The sequence below is a fragment of the Tachysurus fulvidraco genome, chromosome 23 (genome assembly GCF_022655615.1).
Source record: "Tachysurus fulvidraco isolate hzauxx_2018 chromosome 23, HZAU_PFXX_2.0, whole genome shotgun sequence".
Lineage (NCBI taxonomy): Eukaryota > Metazoa > Chordata > Actinopteri > Siluriformes > Bagridae > Tachysurus > Tachysurus fulvidraco.
In genome coordinates, this window is record NC_062540.1 from 10,766,476 (window position 1) to 10,785,625 (window position 19,150).

The window sequence follows — 19,150 nt, forward strand, 5'->3', positions numbered from 1 at the left end:
GGAGCCTGAGGCTATAAGAGGCAACACTACCTGCAGCATGACCATGAAACCACACAACTCAATGTTTACATTAATTACTAGTATATGACTGACCATGCTCAGGAGGCTAGATTTACACTCCATGACCAAACTTCTCTAAACTTTTATTTTTGTTTTTAATGTATGCTATGAGCTTAACATTCATGGGAACCAAGAGGCCCAAACCTGTTCCCTATGCCCAAAATACACAGTTATTTACTTAATTAATTAAAAGTTTGATTAAAGTTTTTTTTGGTCACAGTAATGAGACTTGTTTCGAAATAGAACGTGTGCAGTGCCAAAGGTAAAACAATTTATGACCTCCTACAATAAATCTTATTGAACCACCTGTAATTAAAATATGTACATAAAGACAGGGAAACAGTGATTTATAAGCTACAGGTAATTTGCAAACATAATGCTTTCTGGCACACCATCATCAAAGAGAAGCACAAGTATAAAACTTTGAAATGTAGTAACTAACATTTATGACCTCAAATGTGTGCACATGAACTTTTGAAAAGAAAAAAAAAGAAAAGAAAAAGATGGCAACTTAACTTAAAAAGGATATTTTATATATGTTTTTTTAAATCAGCAGCTCAATTAACCAATCAAAAGCCAGAGTTCGGCTATTTGAAAACCGTAAATATTCTTGGAAATAATAATTGTTACAGCTTATAAAACTGAATTAGGTTTACAGATATGATGTTACCCTTAATTACTTACTTAATTACTTATTACTAAAACCCGCCTCCCTCAAATCACATTTAGATTACTTTGATTAAGAATGTCTGCAATCATCATGATGTAACCATACATTCAGTAAAATTAATAAACCAATTAAAAAAAAACACACACCCCCAACAACAACAAAAGAGCAAGCAAAATTACTTAAAACATTCCTGAGAGTAAATCACTTTCAGAGATCGAGAAAGTCATGTAAAAACTCTTCATTTTAGGGGCACTTCTTCACAAGCAAAGTAATCCTTCAGTGGAGCAAAGAGATGCCTGATGACTGGGACACTCCATGATTTACCCAACACCTTCTGTCTCTGCATGCGATTCATGTTCTTCACATCTGTGTAATGCTTTGGAAATCCAAAGATCCTGACAAAAATGCAAGAAGAAGAAGTGGTGAAGTTGTGGGTTTAATATTACATAATTTCATTCACACATATGTATACAAAAAGTGACTCACTTCTCCAGTTCTGTTATCCATAAACCGTCATCCTTTCCATTCATGGAGACAGGGAAATGCTGGTCATTGTTTCCCTGCTTAAGGGAGTTTGTGCGTGTGGTGATGGTCCTTACTTTGACGTACTAATATGAGTGCACATATGGAAAAGCAGTTAATTAGCACAGTAAGTCAGTCCAGCTTTAACAAAAGATAAATATGTAGCACTATTACATTTCTATTGTCTGCCCATCAGACCAGATCAGATATATATATATATGCAGAGAGAGAGAGATGGATGGATGCAGTGAGAGAGAGCGATAGATAGATAGATGGATGCAGAGAGAGAGAGAGAGAGATGATTCACACTTTAGAGAACTCAGCCTTGTGTTACATTCTCATTTAGAGTCTCAGTGTCATGTACTAAATGCTTAAGATAAAAATTGCATGAGACCTTAGCAGTGCGGCCAACTTCAAGGCATTCCTGGAGGGTCAGTTTGTCATTTTGGGAGGCGATGATTGGTCTAGATAAGAATAAAACAATAGTTACTAGTTACATACTCAATTTGTTTAAGGGATATACAGTGAGAAAAAAAGTTATTCAATCCCATGCTGATTTTGTACATTTGCCCACTGAAAAAAAGAAAAGATCCATCTAAAATTGTAATGGTAGGTTTATTTTAACAGTGAGAGACAGAATAACAAAAAAAAAAAATCCAGAATCCAGAGAAACATTTAAAAATAGTTATGTTGGCTTGTAAAAGCCAAGATTCTGTTTTGCTATTCCTCCTAGGACTTCCGAGCCACATGCACCAAAATCGGGTATGTTGCAGACCTTGGTCTGAAGTTTGTTGTGATCAGAGTTCCAGTACTCACGGTACTCAAAGCGGCCTTTTTTGCCATAGACACACATTATAAAATTTAGAGGTTTATAACTCTGCAAGCTTTCGATCTATCTACACCAAACTTGGCCAGCCTCTTTAGGGTGATACTCTGGACAAAGTTTTAAATTGGTGTACTGATTGGCCTTTCGGTTTCCCCACAGCCCCGCAAAATCAAAAAACTTTCCACAACATTGGCATGTTATATAGCAAAACACTCAGAACAATGAGGGGAACTTCCTCATGGGTATTCTGATGACGTCACCTGATGTCATGTGCAGCCCTACCCCAAAAATAAATAAATAAAAAACACATAATGAACATTTGATATATCAAAACACTCAGCATCACAGCGTCACGGGTATTCGTTGACGTCACATGCTCGTATCCACTTGCCCCCAAAAGTATTGGCACACCTTGCCCCGACAAGCCAACATCAAAGTTTGTCACGAAGAACTTTACAAATCTAGTTCTAAATTGATTTGCAATTTAATGAGTGGAATATGTATTCAATCCCTTTGCAAAATGTTAGTAATTGTGTGCAATCACAGAGGTCATACATTTCTTGTAGTTGGCCACCAGGTTTGCGTACATCTCTGAAGGGATTTTGTCGCACTCCTCTTTGCAGATGCTCTCCAATGGTGGAGAGTTTGGAATCTGAACGATTGATTGCTTATGTGGACTGATGTGTTTTGTTTTATACAAGTAACAAGATGAGATTAGGAGAGAGTGCCTTCAAGAGAGTGCTACTAATCTCAGCTCATTACCTGTAAAAAGACACCTGGGAAACAGAAATCTTGCTGATTTATAGCGGATCAGATATTTATTTCACGCACTGAATTTCACTACATGGCTCCTTCCAATGCTTTGAACCTAACTGCAGTCTTATTGAAGTTTATTATTCAACTACATAAAATGTAGTATTACGTTATATTATTTAAACATTACTTTAACTGTTGTAGTTAAAGTAATGTTAATGTTTATAGTCTTTTATATTGTGTATACTTTTTTACCATTTTATGCACCATAAGAACTGACACTTTATTTCATGACAAAGAATCTACGCATTAAAGGGTGCAAAGCTGATGAGAGAGTGGATATGAAATACCCACCTGTTCATGCCTGGCAGATTACCCCAGAAATACCGTGCTCTGTGAGCTGGGCTCACTTTAACTGCATCAACAAGTACCGGGTTACACTGTGAACAAAACAAACACATGAACAACAAAAAAATGCAAAGAAATAAAGTTCCTTAAAGATTCGAATGCAATGGATAAATGACAATACGGGAAAGAGTAAATCATAAAGCATTTCAGCTGTGTGTTGCCTGTAAAGCTAACCAGAGACATCTTGATGTAATCAGTATTGACCCTATATGGCTGCTGCACTGTTGAGCCAAGCAACTGAGTTAGTTCATGTTGAACTTTTTGAAAAGATTGTCTTTATTCGAGACACAAGAATGAGGCCACTAAGGATTTGCCCCACAAATTCCACTTTGACAACTCCACGAAGTGCCCAATGAAATCAAATTAATTCATAGAGTCGAAGATGAAATCCAAATGTCCTCCTGACAAATTGCTCATCAAATTGAAACTGTTATTTCAGAAGATCTAGCCCATGGTTCCTCTCAGGTCCTGCCTGAGGCTATAAACACACTGTAATCGATTGCTTAAATATATACTGTACAAGTAAAATGCAGTTAATATTCAATCATGATACATTAAACCTCTGCCCTCTCACAGATTGTGAATTCTCTAGTAAAACTAGTTTTGTGGAAAGCTTTTCAGTGCCACTTAGGAGAACCTTACTTCCAGGAAACGGCAGATATCAGCTTTGTCCCTGGTGTTCATGAATACAACGTTCTCAAAAAGCCAGAAGAACGGTCGAGGGTCATCGTCCTTGGGTTTCATGATGTTCAGCAGCCGGTAATACTCAAAGAAAAGCCGCCCTGTGCCCTCTGCAAGCAAGAGAGATTGTATCGTTTGAGAGGGAGCTCTTTATAACATTGCACAGTATTCAAGAAACACCTACTGCATGAGTACAACAAAAGCCTTTTCAATTTACCTTAGAAAGCTTTACCCTGCTTGCAAACTTTGATGGATAGGTTAAGACTAATTAAGTTTAATAATAATGATAGTGGTGATGATTAATAAATGATAACAGATGTGGATGCCCAAGTAGAGAATAAAAACAACTGTATGCTGTTGTTACATACAAACTGATAATAACAAGCTAATGTGTTTGATTACCCTTACTTATTAACCATAAAAATCTCACTTTTTCACATTTAGAGGATAATATTTTAAATCATGCTCGAGCAGTTACGGTCATCAAATAACAAGCAGAATGTCATACCAAACAAGCCTTTCCGTGCTGGATTTACTATGGACAAGTCGTTACATGGGCTGCCACCAATAAGAAGATCAAATGGACCCCATTTTTCAATCTGAAAAACAGTGCAACGAGTTGACAGTAAAATGTCTCAAAGTTTAGTAAAATCCCCAAAATGCGAGCAACTATATATTTTGACTTCCTTTACTGTTACAAAAAGAAAAAAAGGCCGAAGCGACTGAGTGAAGTACACAGAAACAACAAAGTGTGGAAAACCCATATACATACGTGCTCCTGGGTAATTTCACGCACGTCATTCACATGGGTGATTTTTCCACTATGGTTCACCACTGAGATGGTGATAGACTCCTCATCTATTTCTGAAGCAACATATGCTTCCACTTTAAAGCCCAGATACTTCAGTACCAGGTATCCTAAAATGGACACACATATAGTACTGCAACATATCATAGACAGGGACCAGTGGAGGACTCAAAGTAGAAGACAATAAAGCTCCACTGTACCCATGTATAGCTGGTCCTAATGCACAATCCTTATTATATTTAATGTTGCAGAAAAATGTATATGCAAAACTTTTAAGTATTCTTTCAAAATGTGTAAGAAAGTGATCTGATGTTAATAGGCATAGGTTTACCATCCCAGTGGAAATTATCGCCATTCCCACAGATATCCTGTACTACCACTGGGCCATACACAGATAGTGCCAACAGCTCCATCTTGTGGAAAATCTTCAGCTGAACATAAACACTTTTCACACGTCTGCAACTTACCTGTAGAGATACCATCAAATAAGGAGAGGACCCTGATTGGACGTCTCTGTTTGGCGGGGATTGATGGGTAAACCCGATGTACTTCCTGACAGTAAGGACAAAATCATGGTATCAAATAGTTATACTTTCAAATTTCAGCAGGGTCTGGAAGACTCTTCTCCAGAAACCTACTTACACCAATACGTCATTTTAAACACTAGGGAAGAGCAGGGCAGAACCTATCATAAAGCACGGCTTTTATTTATTATAATTCACACAGACATTAGTTTCCAGCTCGGTGTTATTTGTGTTAAAATGACCATAAAATTCTGAGGAATGATAAGAAAACACACAAATTCCATGGCTTTGTTGTTGGCAGCAAAGAATTCCTGGACACGAATACTCCAATCATGTCTTGGTCTCAAAGCCCCAGAGCTTTTCTCTGGTGCACACATGTAACAGATCCAAGGGTCCAAGTCTTTGAGTTGATTAAATGTGCCTTCACCAATCAGGATATCCAAACAGTCCACACAGTAGGAGCTAAACACAGAAGACAAAGCGAGTACAGCTGAGTATAAAGCAATTGGTCTAAATAAGGGAAATGGCAATATTTAAGAAATGTATAAAATTCAGTTGGTAATGCTACAATTTTCCTGATTTTATGATGCAGTACATATGACTCTATTCTAAATTTGGTGTGTACACTCAGGGCTGTAAGAGGACCCTAAAATCACATCAAATCAAAGGCAGCAGGCAACAACAAGGCAATATTGTCCCAAATCTTGGTGCTGCCATTCCCCATCCATCTGCTAGCTCTGTCCTATCAAACAACAACTGTCATCATATTTAGAGTGCTGTACATGCATTGTCACAGAGCAATGTAACACACTTCGAAGAAGTAAGATGAAAAAGCAAGAGATGAGATGAACATCAATTATCTTGTTAAAATGGCACCTGCCAAATACACCCCTTCATGACAACATTTTCACCTAAGAGCAGAGGCCTCTGAGGACAATAACGTGTCCTGCCTCACTTAAAAACTGTTCAGGTATAGTCTGAAGATCACGACAGATTAAGGTGGTGACTACTAATTCCTTCAGAAGGATGTACAGAACACACGTGTCTGATCCACGGAGGCAGCACCTCACAGGATGTTACACAATCAGCTAAAATGATCTGATGCCACATACCACAGCATATCCTCAAAAGCCCCAGAGCTGTTTTGGCAGCACACAGGGGACATACACATTATCAGGTAAATGACTGGCAAGTGTTATCGTGACAAATGAGATTGAGACTACCCTATTTCTCCCATGCGGTCAGCACAGGCAGTTTTGCATCATCAGGATTTAAACTTGCTATTTGCTGATTAGAGGAAAATATAAACATTTCGTTGTACCACATTCACCTATTGTATGTTTTATGTGAACCTGAAGTTTTTGACCCGTCTCTGCATGATTATATTCATCGCACTGCTCACATTAATTACTGCATTAACACACAGGTTTTACAGATGTTCCTGTTAAAGGCTTTGACAGTGTCTCTTTTCTACTCGGTCAAACGGGCAATACCTTGGCCTCACTTAAGGAAATGAAGATAAACAGATTCATCACCACCCAACAATGTGCACGACTTGCAAGTGGCAGGTATTTTACTGCCATTTATTAATTAGCAATCATCCTACACTTTCAAATGGAAGCATAATTCAGGTGCACCTTGAGTACAATTGAAACAGAAAAGCACTGGGCTGTGTTGCTGCATAAACTTCTTTGAAGTAATCATTAGTTTCAACACTGACTCATGAATGATCATTTAGTTCAAATTTACTTACCGGGAACAGCTGTAATGTCCACACAGAATGACTTCCTGCCCAGCACAGCATACAGTGCAATACGACTGATATCCATCTTCATCGTATCGATATAATGTCTCTGTGAAATTATCCTACACACACACACACACAAAAAAAAGGTATGATACTAGTCATCAGTAGAACAGTACTACAGATGTACCAGAATGTAAATAACAAACCTCCTACCTGAATAATTCACTTAAAATAATTAAACTTTTGATCGAGGTCTGAATTGGTCCAGATGTTTTTTGTTTGTTTGTTGTTGTTACATGTTAATTGCTTGTTTATTTAGGTTGTGGTGGACCACACGAATGCTATTTAACCCCTGATAACTAAAACATAGAATCAAGAGAAAGTCCATTTTTTATTTCCCATGATGCAATTTCTACTCAGCCACCAAAATCAAATAACATTCTTTCCGGTTAGGCCATAATCTCATTTCTATGTTGTAAACATTATTTTGTTAGAAGGTGTTTGTGGAAAACAGCTGTTCTCAGAAGTACCTTGCATTTCAAGCACAGACTCCCTTCAAACAGTGGATGGAAGATCTCGATTTGTGCAGATCCACACGATAAGCAGAAATCTTAGGAAATCAAAATAAGAAGGAAGTTACAAAACTAAAACTGGGCTACGATCATCATGGTGCAATCATGTTTAATCACTTTTCTCACCTTCAATACTTTTCCCTTTCTCCAAAACCTTCTGTGCCATTTGATCTATAAAGGAAAGCCAAATTTTTTTTTACATTTTTTTTTTTACAAACTAAGATGACTAAACCACTTAGTGTTCTTATATAAAATTAAAAATATACGTACATCTGTTATAGTATTCTTTGTCTTGAACAGCCGAGCTTCTGGTACGAGCCTCATTCTTAGGAACACTTTTCTGTTTACTGGAACCTGGCGGACTGTATTTTTTTAAGAAAGACTGTTCTGATTTTGGATATGAAAGCTTTTTACTCAAGTTGTTATCCTTCAGGACCAACCGGCCATTCTGCAGTTTCACAGACAGTCTCTTCAAGCATACGGACACTTCTTTTAAGTTGTATAACTTTACTAATTGCTCTTTAGTCGGAGGGATTTCAATAAATTTTTGCAAGTTCTGATCCAACATTTTAAGGCATTCTGAAAATGTACACAACAGAAACAACAGATCACTGCATGTGTAACAAACTTGAGAGCTTCATGTGACACAACTTTGGGAAGTTGAAGTGCTTATCTTTCTTTTTTTAATGAACTTGCCATCTTCTCTTGATCGTGGTTTGAGTCCATTGGGTCCAGATGGTTTAAAACCTCCAATGGCCCAGTCCAACATTGCTTTAATCAGGTCATCCTTAGAGTCTGACCTGAGAGAAAAGACTTTTCCAGCACGCTCAGCAGCCACCTACATCCACATAGGGAGAAAGGACGCACAGTGTTTCTCTTAACATGTAGACATAGACTGTGATGTTCAAGTTTTAAAACAATGTTGTGGCAGTGAATTCAATTACATTAAATCATGCTAACTTCCTCATAATACCAATACTTTAATATGCTCTAGGACATTTTAACAATGTAATTATCAGCTACTGGCCACAGCCTATAATTCATATAGTGGTAAAGAATATTTAAACCCCCTAATTAGTTCCAATGCAAACAGTAATACTAGGCACTCTACAACTATGTCACAGCTGAGAGTAAGCAAACACTGAACACATTCTAGTAGACTAAATTGCTGATCCTGGGCTTACATCAGCACTGATGGACACTGATCATATTCAGTGTGAGTTGGCAATGTAGAACAAAAAGGAAAAACGACAATGATAAAAGGGTATAAAGAAAAATATCAGATTACTGAAATTAGAAACAAAGTAAAATGGTGACTACAGAGGGGACAGAATTATCTCTTCTCCCACTGTGCTTTTTGGTTTCACAGACAACTGTAGCTCCTGAAGATGTCAGTATACTATTACACACCCACTAATGACCAGAATATATCAATGTGAGCAACACTGGCAGATAAATCTCTGACAATGTAAATGCAGCATATAGGCTGAATCTGACCTGCAAAGAATGAAAGATGGAATCTTTGTACGTCGTCTCCACAGCAAAGAAATCAGGGCAGAAACACTGTGCAAATACAAAGTAAGGCAGCAGATCATCTGGATGAACCTGCAAACGTAAGAAAGGAAAGAACACGTCAACCCTGAGCACCTTAAAGATTTAATGTAGAACAAACAAACTGTTTGAACTCTTACCTTAGAGACAATACCATTACCAAACCACACCACCTTGCGTATGTGCCGTCTGGGTTTTCCATCTGTCCATCTGTACACCAACCCAGGAATCAGCACAAAGCCTTTCACCCGTCCCCATACCATCTCCCCTGCTGCGAAAGGCTTCCCATCCTACAGGTGCAGACAAAGCAAAGGCAAAACACGTAGTTTGTAGAAAAAGTTCCATATACCACCCTGAAGTATTCTTAAGGTTTGTTTGTCAATAAAAAGTCCCAACAATTTGATTTGATCAGTTTACCTGGTATGAATTCTCCATTTCATTATTAGGAGCTAAGGAAATATTGTGTTTTTTCTGAAAAAGAAATCATGAAATATCAACTTAACCAGTAAACTAATTTAGCACTGTGTATTTAATAAAGAAAAATAATAATAAAAGTACCTCTGGATAGAAAGTATTAGTCCTCATCACATCATCCGTGTCATCATCATCTATAATTATTGGTTCTAAAATGTCTTTTGCTGTGCACAAATTAAACCACAAAAAATCAAAAATAAGTTATACAGTAAATATCTGAACCTCTTCTAAAGCATGTGGGAAATTTATTGGTAAAATATTGATTTTATTAACCTGGGTTTCCCTGTATAATCTCCACGTCTGGACCAGAGGAGCTGGCATTAATCACCATTAAAATATCATCCTCTTCTTCAGTCAGATCAATAACCTCTGAGTATCAGAACAAGTCTCAGATTAAATCATGTAGTTTGATTTAGCATCAACAAAGCATGGTGAATTATGTATATCGTTCATTCATCTTTAGCAATGGCTTTATCCTAGTCAGAACCACAGACACACATTCACACACTCATCCAGATGTGAATACATGAAAGTAATAACTACCTATCCTTGAACTCTCTTGAGTCTCGGGACTGAGGGGGTGAGAAGGGGCACTTTTGTAAGAGCTGGTATCTGTGACATCCCCATCATCATCATCATCATCATTATGTACCATGTCTATGGCATCAGAACTCTCCATTTTTTCCTCTCTCTCATCACTATCAGTGCAGTGATCGGCACCCTCAAACATCTGAGATCATACAGAAACAGGCAATGTCCTTCAGAACATACTCTTGGCCAGGATGTAAATTATAGGTGCACAATATCTGATAAATTAAATAAATTCAAAACGGTTACTATTGCTACTATGCCCCCTGTCCACCAGAAAGAAACGGGTGCTGGTTCAGAGCTAATGCTAGTTCGAAGTTGGTTCCACTGGCGAGCCTTCTAACAACCAGTTTGCCTTTCCATGTTCCAGAGCCAAGTCTGTATACTCACTGTATACGTCTTATCTTTCTCAGCAACGTTAGCGCAGCAGTGGCAAACAAACTCTACATCAACAATGGCAGATTTTGCTTTATTGTTAATGCTCATGCCTTTGCAAACCAACACTGGCATCCAAACACGGTGAATCCAATGTGTACGTGCAGCTCAATGCAATTTTTATAAACTGAGGTTGTAATCGAGAATAACGGAAAGTACATAACGTTATTTTGTCATTAACACAGAAAAAAGTTAGCTTTAGCATGTAAATACCTACTATAATGTGTGCTGATAATTGATCATATTGCAGTAAAGTAAAAGTGTATTAAACATTGGTATACTTAAGGTACATTATCAAAGGCACTAAAAATATCCATGCCCACAGCCCCTGATGCAAGCGGTCTAGACCAGCAACGTTTTGGTGCTACTTTAGAAGCACTTTTCCTGGTTCAGTGCTCTGGCTCTGAACCAGCACTCAAACTGCCTTGGTGGAAAAGGGGCATAAGAGGAACGCAATTCACATGGAATCAGAATTAAATCTTTCAGTATTCATATTCCTTACTGGGCAGTGGCATCCTTAACAATCAGAACTACAGAATTCCTACAACTACAAGAAAGATTTTTATGCTACTTCACTGTTGTTAATACATATTTGAAATAAGATTTAAGATAATATTTGAAATAAGATTTAAGATAAAAAGTTTCAGGATAGATTTAAAAGTTTAAAAGACATTAATGAAAAGACATTTTGCTGTGGAAATGATGGAACAAACACAGCATATAATATTTCTATTTTGTTCTACAATATCATGCCATATATCTTGCAAATCAACAGGATGTACCAAGCTAAACTTAGATGTAGTCCATAAAAACCTGTTCTTTCTATGTTCACTCACTTGTGCAAAAATCCTTTCCATTCTCAGTGTCTTAGGCAAGGCCAACAGGCATAAGATCAGCTTTCGAAAGAGAGACATCTTTCCCATAATCCTTAGCTCAGCCTTCCAGTAGTGTTCCAGTGTCTGTACAGCTGGACCTGTGAGTACATCTTCCTGCTCAGCAAACTGATATTCAAGAAACTCATCAGTTAACATACTGACATCTTCTCCACAAGCACAAAGACCAAAGTGGACCGCTAAATCAGACACAGCCTTTGCGGTGACTTCCAGCTTGCCTTCTGGGTTTAAGAGAGTGTCTATATTTCTCAGAGCAGCATCAGGAATGGGTAAATTCTTAAAAATACTGCAACTGACTGCTGTGTAGAATGAAATAGCACGCTTGTAGAAGAGTTCTCTGGAGCCAGTTAGCTCGGTGTTATTTTGCCTTAGGTATTCCATCACCTCTTCACCAACCTTCACCTTGTCTCTTGGTAGATGGGATCCCAAGTTACCTCTCCTGAGGAAGCGTTCCACAGCTTTAGGAGTGAGAAAGCTACATGTGTAAATATGAACTAAACTCCAGGCATCTTGGAGCAATGTTCTCACATCTTTACCACATTCCAAGCTCTCCTGAAATCGGCAGAGAGGCTGCAAGGCATGGCTCAGAAACAGAAAACCTAGCCTTAATGTCTCATCACTCAGGAGGGAACAAATATGCTTATTTATTTCACTCGTGGCACTTTCGGAATTAAAGTATTGCAGCAAGTCTGACCACGCTAGGGTCATTCCATAAATTGTTGTTCTGAGGCTGAGACAATCAGACATCAAAGAAGGGGTGAGACTGAAGTCCGCCATATTACTAAGCTGTTCCTTTAGAAAGTCTGGTAGAGAAGGGTAGTGTCGGTGGACTTCCTTAATCAAATCCTGGATCTCTTCTAAAAGCTCCATTGCTGTAATTCCTCCATGACATGCTTGTTCTACAACATCTGTAAGGTTGCACAGAAAAATAGTGCCTGGATTCAATGCTTTCAGGCCTGAAATCAACTCTGTATGATTAGGTGCATTGGAATAAAATGTTGCAAGGTTGGCTGGACTGATCTCAAACTTTTTAAGAGTCTCCACAAGACAGGTCATTAAGGCAGCACGTGTCTCCTCAATAACATCAAGCAGCCTCACTTTGGTCTCTCCAGCAGTCTGGTCAAAATACCCAATCAAGACCACGTATGATTTCTCCCCTTCTTGGTACACATACAGACAGTAAGGGGCCTGGTTACAAAAAGCTGCAATGTCTTTTGGGTATTTTAGACCCAGCACTTGCTTGGCTTTGCAACATGTAATATATGGGTCTGTGCTGGCTGAGACAGATGGACAGTAATTCCTGATAAAACACAACACCCGGTTGGAGTAAAAGGAATCCGGAACTTTTCTCTCCATGTCAGCATTTTCACTAATCCTGTCTGGAACTGCTGCTGCAAAGAAATATAATGCATGAGAAATGACCAGATGTGTTATGTAACTTGAGATTTTGAAGAATTACAAGAAAAATGGAAAGGAAGTGCAAAGTCTCACAATTGTCCAGCTGCACAAGAGAGCTTGGTTTCTTAGGGACACAGGGTTCCATAATTTTTCCACCTCGAGCCACTATAGGATTGTAACTACATCCTGCAAAATTGTGTTCAAAAAACACTTTGAACCACCTCAGTAAATTTATGGCATCTGTGGAATTGCCGTTGACCAGCTTTTCAATCTCCAATGTCTGTAGGAAAAAAATATGAATAAATGAATTTGTTCAGTTTGGAACATTTCAGAATAGTGAACAAAATGCTCCATGCACTTCCTTTTGTAGGAATGTATGAAATATTTTATATACATTAAACACACAAACTGACACAAAAATATGACAAAATTCCTAACTGGGTCAGAGTATCTCCAAAACAGCCGGTCTTGTAAGATGTTTCCAACATGCAGTTGGTTGCAACAACCAAAAAAGGAAATACATCTGGTAAATTAGCAACAATATCATGGGCACCTAAGGTTCACCAATATGGTAATAAACCCACCCCTTGGGGCTGAACATGCCAACGAGTTCAAGGTGTTGACCTCAATTCGAGTGAGCATCTGTTGGATGTACTGGACACGCAAGTCCAAAGCATGGAAGCCTCACCTTGTAAATTACAAGACGTAAAGGACCTGCTGCCAAAGTCTTGGTGCCAGATACCACAGCACACCTTTAGACATCACCTTTAAAGATGTTATAGTCACACTGTTGTAACCACACATCATAGTAATCATAGTAAATAGTACTGTGTGTATATATATATATATATATATATATATATATATATATATATATATATATATATATATATATATATACACACACACATACATCTGCCTCCATGGACATGTCTAGTCTTTCAATTTCATTTACATGCCTCAAATACCACAACAATATACAAACGCTAATTGTAAAAACTTTCACCGTGTCTTTAATTGCATATCTTTTGAAATGTACTGTTAAGGTAAGTCTTAACAGAGTGTACTGAATTTTTTTTTTTATTCTGTCTGAAATAATGTATACTGTTGCTATGATCTACATCTCAGGTACCATCTGTCAAAATTCTTTTGCCATTAGAAAAACTTACACCATCAACCACCTGACATTTTCTGGCACACTTAGTCTTCTCTTTAGGACGTCCTTGCTACATTTTATGTTTTTGTATTGTAATTTTCCTGTATTTTCAGGTGGGACATGTGCTACATGATGGGTCATATGAGATCACATGTTACTAAAACTTACTTTATTGATGGAAGTCTTGATGAAGGCACCTTCAAGTATCTTGTAATTATTGAATATATCCATTTTATCCTCTATTCTGAACTTTACATTTTGCAAATCAATACAGCCAGGGTAAAGCAGGTTCATTAACTGGCAGAAGGCAGCACCTGGAAAACACCACATGAGGGGGAAAAAAAAGCCCTTCACTGATTTATCACCTTTATACACTATATGACCAATAGCTTTTGAACAACTGACCATCACACCCATATATGCACAAAGTTGAAAGCACACAATTGTTTCCCTTTAGTTGTGTGAAGAGGCTCAATCTTGCACACAGCCCTAACCTCAACCCCACTGAGCATCTTTGGGATGAACTGGATCACGGATTGCATCCCAGGCCTCCTAAGCCAAAATCAGTACCCAACCTCACTAGAGGATAAATGAGTACAAATCCCCACAGACATTTAGTGGAAAGCCTTCCAAAAGTAGAGTATATTATAACAGCAAAGGGGAACTAAATCTGACATGGAATGTAAAGTACATATGGGCATGATTGTCAGGTATCCACAAATATTTGTCTATACAACGTACATTATAAGCTCAGTGAAACAAAACAATTTCATAATAGATAGATTATTATGAATAGTTATTTCATCTGCCGTTTTTTTTTTTGAGTTTCAAAAGATTGAGAACTTTTATCAACTCCAGTGTTACTAAGAAGAAAACGAGGAAGGATAAGGGACCAGACAATTTAAAATTTTAAATAAAACATTTCAATTTTAATAAAACTGACATAGGAAAAAGTATAGTTATTCATTTTTATATTGTTTGACATAGTGTCTTGAGTTACAACCTGCTTTCAGCCTGAGCAAAACGAAATATCACTGATCGTTAAAGACGCAGTTGCAATACCATCTGTCACTAATTTGTATATAAGAAATGTGCAACCCCATGATCTGGGCTAAATTTAATGCTCGCGTGAACAGTGAGTTAAATACCTGAGCATGTTTGCTCCACAGTGTTGAATCCAGACTGCAACGTGTGATTGAGCCAGGCCAGCACCTCAGCATCACTATCTTTGGCTTCTAATACATGCGTCACACTCCGCACCATCTTTCCATAACCTGAGGGACATTCCATGCCATGTGCATGCGGTTACCATATTGTGAGACATAAAGACATAAAGCACTGTAGTGTTAACATGATTAGTAGGCTCTGTATTACATTTACTGAAGAAGGGATAAATTAATTCACTGAATATATTTAAACACAAAAATATAATAATGACCTTTTAAACTACTGAAAATCATCAGTAAAAACTACCATCGTAGAAAATAAATTACATAGTAATTTATACATAGTATACATATACATAGTATACTATTTATACATAGTAACATTACATAGTAGCAGTTTAAAAGAAGAATAGTGCTTAAAAAAAATTCCAAAACTCAACAAAATCCTGGAGTAAACTAACTTCTAAACTGAAATAATGAGTGTTATCATTCTATGAACTGTGACTTATATTTGGTTGATATGAGTGTTAAATTACATAAAAAGTGCTTTTCTTATATACAGTTGATCGCTTTTAAAGCAAATCAACTGTATTTACTGTTAAAAGCACAGCTTGTTGAAAGCACCACAGAATTGCACTTGTTCTCCCAATAAGACTGGATTAGTAACTCTATAGTGAACCTACTTGTAGATGAGTGTGTAAATGTGTGTGGGTGTGTGTATGCATGGTGCCCTGGGCAGATGTGTAACAAATCTCTTTCATGTGGCTATATTTAAGCTAACAGACACTCAGCATATCTTCTAAAATGTCCTCCTAGTTCACTTTGTTGTTATGCCTTAATGTTGCGATACATATTGTGTATTGCAAAAACAAAAACAATAATGTGATGTAAACATATTTCTGACATATGACTGGAAACATTTCTCTCATAATAAAGAACAGCTACTTTAACAGCCCCCCCCCCCCCCCAAAAAAGTATTCAACCTTTCATCTCCAAAACTTTTCCAGAGATTTTTGTCCCTCTGTTTTGTTTTTACAGTAATTCTTTGCCTTAAACAGAACAGTAGGTGTCGTTTCTTTTACCCGACATACAATATTAACGCTTTTATTGTATTGTAACCGTTTGAAAAAGTTTCCTAAAGTCGTTAAAAATAGTCTATTAACGGCTAGGATAAAAACAACACTCCAGCTATTGCAGGACGGTGAGGTTGGGGAGGCTACATCGAGTTGTAAACAGCTAAATTGAAGGTAAATTTAGAAAAGAAAAAAAAAGTGTTATAAAATTAACCTAAATATTTGGGGTTTGTAACCATTCGTTTTAAATGATTAAGCTTAACGTCATACTTTTGCTAGTACGACTCTTTGCTTCAGTTCGTGTTTTCAAGCAAAAGAAAGACAAAGAAACTAAACGTAACCCCTATAATTGTGATTATTACAAGTTTAAAAGTTCATTATAACTAAGCATTAAACATCGACATGGGCAGATGTGTTACAAATCTTTTTCGTGTGGCTCTGTTTAAGCTCTATTTAAGACACACCGCAAATCTTCTAAAATGTCCACCTAGTTTAGCTACCATAGCTACTAGAAAGCGAATTGTATTATTACTAGCGTTACACAACACGTCTATCCACACTATCCCGCAGTTATTTAAGCTGGCTGACCATAACAAGCCGGTATGTAATTAACCGGCATATACTAAGAGATAGAAAAAAAAAGAAGTTTATTTTAGTTTTTAAAAAGTTTATTTTTTCTTAACTTACCAGCCCGCGCACGTACCAGCACCTAGTTAATTGTTACGATTCAGCATAGCTCCGCCCCCTGATGCACAAGCGCTATCATTGGCCAATATTTACAGGGAACGGAAAACGATCAAGTAAACAATAATAAATCTTGTGCCCAAACTACTACAATGCAGATAATAAAACTTATTTATGTGTTTTTTCAGTATGTCATAATTGTTGTATTATCCTTCGCATGCAGACGTCATTTGTAACATGTACAAGCACTTTGTGGGTATGTTGGTTAGCCCACGCCATTTAAAGTCCTTGAATTACAAATTATGAGTACTGATAAAACTTGTATGTTCTTTCTTAGGAAAATCTGCACATACATGCATTTATCTAATCAGCTCATCATGTGGGAGTAGCACAATGCATGCAGTTACAGGTCAAGAGCTTCACTTTAACAGTGGCATGGTTGAGCGTAACATTGGCATGGTTGATCATAACAGTGGCGTGGTTAATCATATCATTGGCATGGTTGATTGTAACAGTGGCGTGGTTGAGCGTAACAGTGGCGTGGTTGAGCGTAACAGTGGCGTGTTTGATCGTAACAGTGGCTTGGTTGAGCGTAACAGTGGCGTGTTTGATCGTAACAGTGGTGTGGTTGATCGTAACAGTGGCATGGCTGATCGTAACAGTGGCGTGGTTGATCGTAACAGTGGCATGGCTGATCGTAACAGTGGGGTGGTTGATCGTAACATTGGCGTGGTTGAGCGTAACAGTGGCGTGGTTGATCGTAACATTGGCGTGGTTGAGTGTAACAGTGGTGTGTTTGATCGTAACACTGGCATGGCTGATCGTAACACTGGCATGGGTGAGTGTAACATTGCCATGGTTGATCGTAGCAGTGGTATGGTTGAGCGTAACAGTGTCGTGGTTGATTGTAACAGTGGCATGGTTGAGTGTAACATTGGCATGGTTAATTGTAACAGTGGCATGGTTGAGTGTAACATTGGCACGGTTTATTGTAACAGTGACATGGTTGAGTGTAACATTGGCATGGTTGAGATTAACAGTGGCGTGGTTGAGTGTAACATTGGCATGGTTTATTGTAACAGTGACATGGTTGAGTGTAACATTGGCATGGTTGAGATTAACAGTGGCGTGGTTGATCGTAACAGTGGCATGTTGATTGTAACATTGCCAAGGTTGATCGTAACAGGGGTGTGGTTGAGCATAACAGTGGTATGGTTGATCGTAACAGTGGCATGTTGATTGTAACATTGCCAAGGTTGATCGTAGCAGGGGTGTGGTTGAGCGTAACAGTGGCATGGTTGAGTGTAACAGTGGCATATTGATTGCAACATTGGCATGTTTGATCATAACAGTGACATGGTTGATCGTAACATTGGCGTGGTTGAGTGTAACAGTGGCATGGTTGATTGTAACAGTGGCATGGTTGAGCGTAACAGTGACATGGTTGAGCTTAACAGTAGCATGGTTGATCTTAACAGTGGCGTGGTTGAGTGTAACAGTAGCATGGTTGATCGTAACAGTGGCATGTTGATTGCAACATTTGCATGGTTGATTGTAACAGTAGCATGGTTGAGCGTAACATTGGCGTGGTTTAGTGTAACAGTGGCATGGTTGATCATAACAGTGGTGTGGTTGAGTGTAACAGTGGCATGGTTGATCTTAACAGCAGCATGGTTGATCGTAACAGCGGCGTGATTGATCGTAACAGCGGCATGGTTGATCGTAACAGCGGCATGGTTGATCGTAAACTACTTTCAAGAGAGCAAGGGCTATTCCCATCCTAAAGAAACCTGCTCTGAATCCATCAGACATCAGTAACTACAGACCGGTATCACTTCTGGACCAGCTCCCTCTTACCTAAAAGCCCTCATCACTCCCTGCTCTGCACTCCTCACCCTCCGATCTACCAGCACTGCTCGACTGGTTCCACCATCTCTCAGGGTAAGAGGCAAGTATACTGCAAGACTCTTTTCTGTTCTGGCATCAAGGTGGTGGAATGAACTTCCCCTAGAGGTCCGAACAACTGAGTCACTGGCTATTTTCAAGCAGCGGTTGAAGACCTACTTATTCAGGAAACACTTCAACTAACACTTCTTTCCCTATCTTTTGCATTTAAAACAAAACAAAACAAAAAAACACAACCTTTGACACTTTTTTCATT

The 19,150-nt window shown here is 38.2% G+C and overlaps 2 protein-coding genes across 4 annotated transcripts; one reads left to right on the top strand and one right to left on the bottom strand.

Moving 5' to 3' along the window:
- Nucleotides 1-122: 122 nt before the first annotated feature.
- LOC113641932 lies at nt 123-17,082 on the bottom strand. Of its 3 annotated transcripts, none has more exons than XM_047806961.1 (25): nt 16,993-17,082; nt 15,215-15,340; nt 14,235-14,380; nt 13,004-13,190; nt 11,456-12,903; nt 10,140-10,326; nt 9,870-9,965; nt 9,681-9,760; nt 9,540-9,593; nt 9,263-9,412; nt 9,069-9,176; nt 8,268-8,409; nt 7,842-8,150; nt 7,698-7,742; nt 7,530-7,609; nt 7,006-7,118; nt 5,528-5,714; nt 5,196-5,280; nt 4,693-4,838; nt 4,429-4,519; nt 3,882-4,030; nt 3,186-3,271; nt 1,647-1,716; nt 1,217-1,338; nt 123-1,125 (listed from the first exon to the last, which is right to left on the bottom strand). In XM_047806961.1, the coding sequence occupies exons 2-25, from the start codon at nt 15,327-15,329 to the stop codon at nt 969-971; spliced, it is 4,353 nt and encodes a 1,450-aa protein (XP_047662917.1). In that variant the 5' UTR covers nt 15,330-15,340; nt 16,993-17,082; the 3' UTR covers nt 123-968. The 3 variants fall into 3 exon arrangements, with proteins under 3 accessions (XP_047662917.1, XP_047662916.1, XP_047662915.1); XM_047806960.1 differs by lacking the exon at nt 16,993-17,082 and adding an exon at nt 16,216-16,333 and having other exon boundaries at nt 11,456-12,900; XM_047806959.1 differs by lacking the exon at nt 16,993-17,082 and adding an exon at nt 16,216-16,333.
- On the top strand, nt 16,384-18,854 carry LOC113641977 (autotransporter adhesin BtaF-like). Its single transcript, XM_027145213.2, has 2 exons — nt 16,384-16,479; nt 17,327-18,854. The coding sequence occupies exon 2, from the start codon at nt 17,383-17,385 to the stop codon at nt 18,226-18,228; it is 846 nt and encodes a 281-aa protein (XP_027001014.2). The 5' UTR covers nt 16,384-16,479; nt 17,327-17,382; the 3' UTR covers nt 18,229-18,854.
- Nucleotides 18,855-19,150: the final 296 nt, after the last annotated feature.

Excerpts from the sequence above, each read along its gene's own strand:
- LOC113641932 (XM_047806959.1), bottom strand. Across the intron at positions 7,119-7,529 it reads GTCTGTGCTTGAAATGCAAG|GATAATTTCACAGAGACATT; the intron begins GTACTTCTGAGA and ends GTGTGTGTGTAG. Across the intron at positions 4,839-5,195 it reads ATTTGATGGTATCTCTACAG|GATACCTGGTACTGAAGTAT; the intron begins GTAAGTTGCAGA and ends TGTCCATTTTAG.
- LOC113641977 (XM_027145213.2), top strand. The coding sequence starts at position 17,383 with ATGCATGCAGTTACAGGTCAAGAGCTTCACTTTAACAGTGGCATGGTT.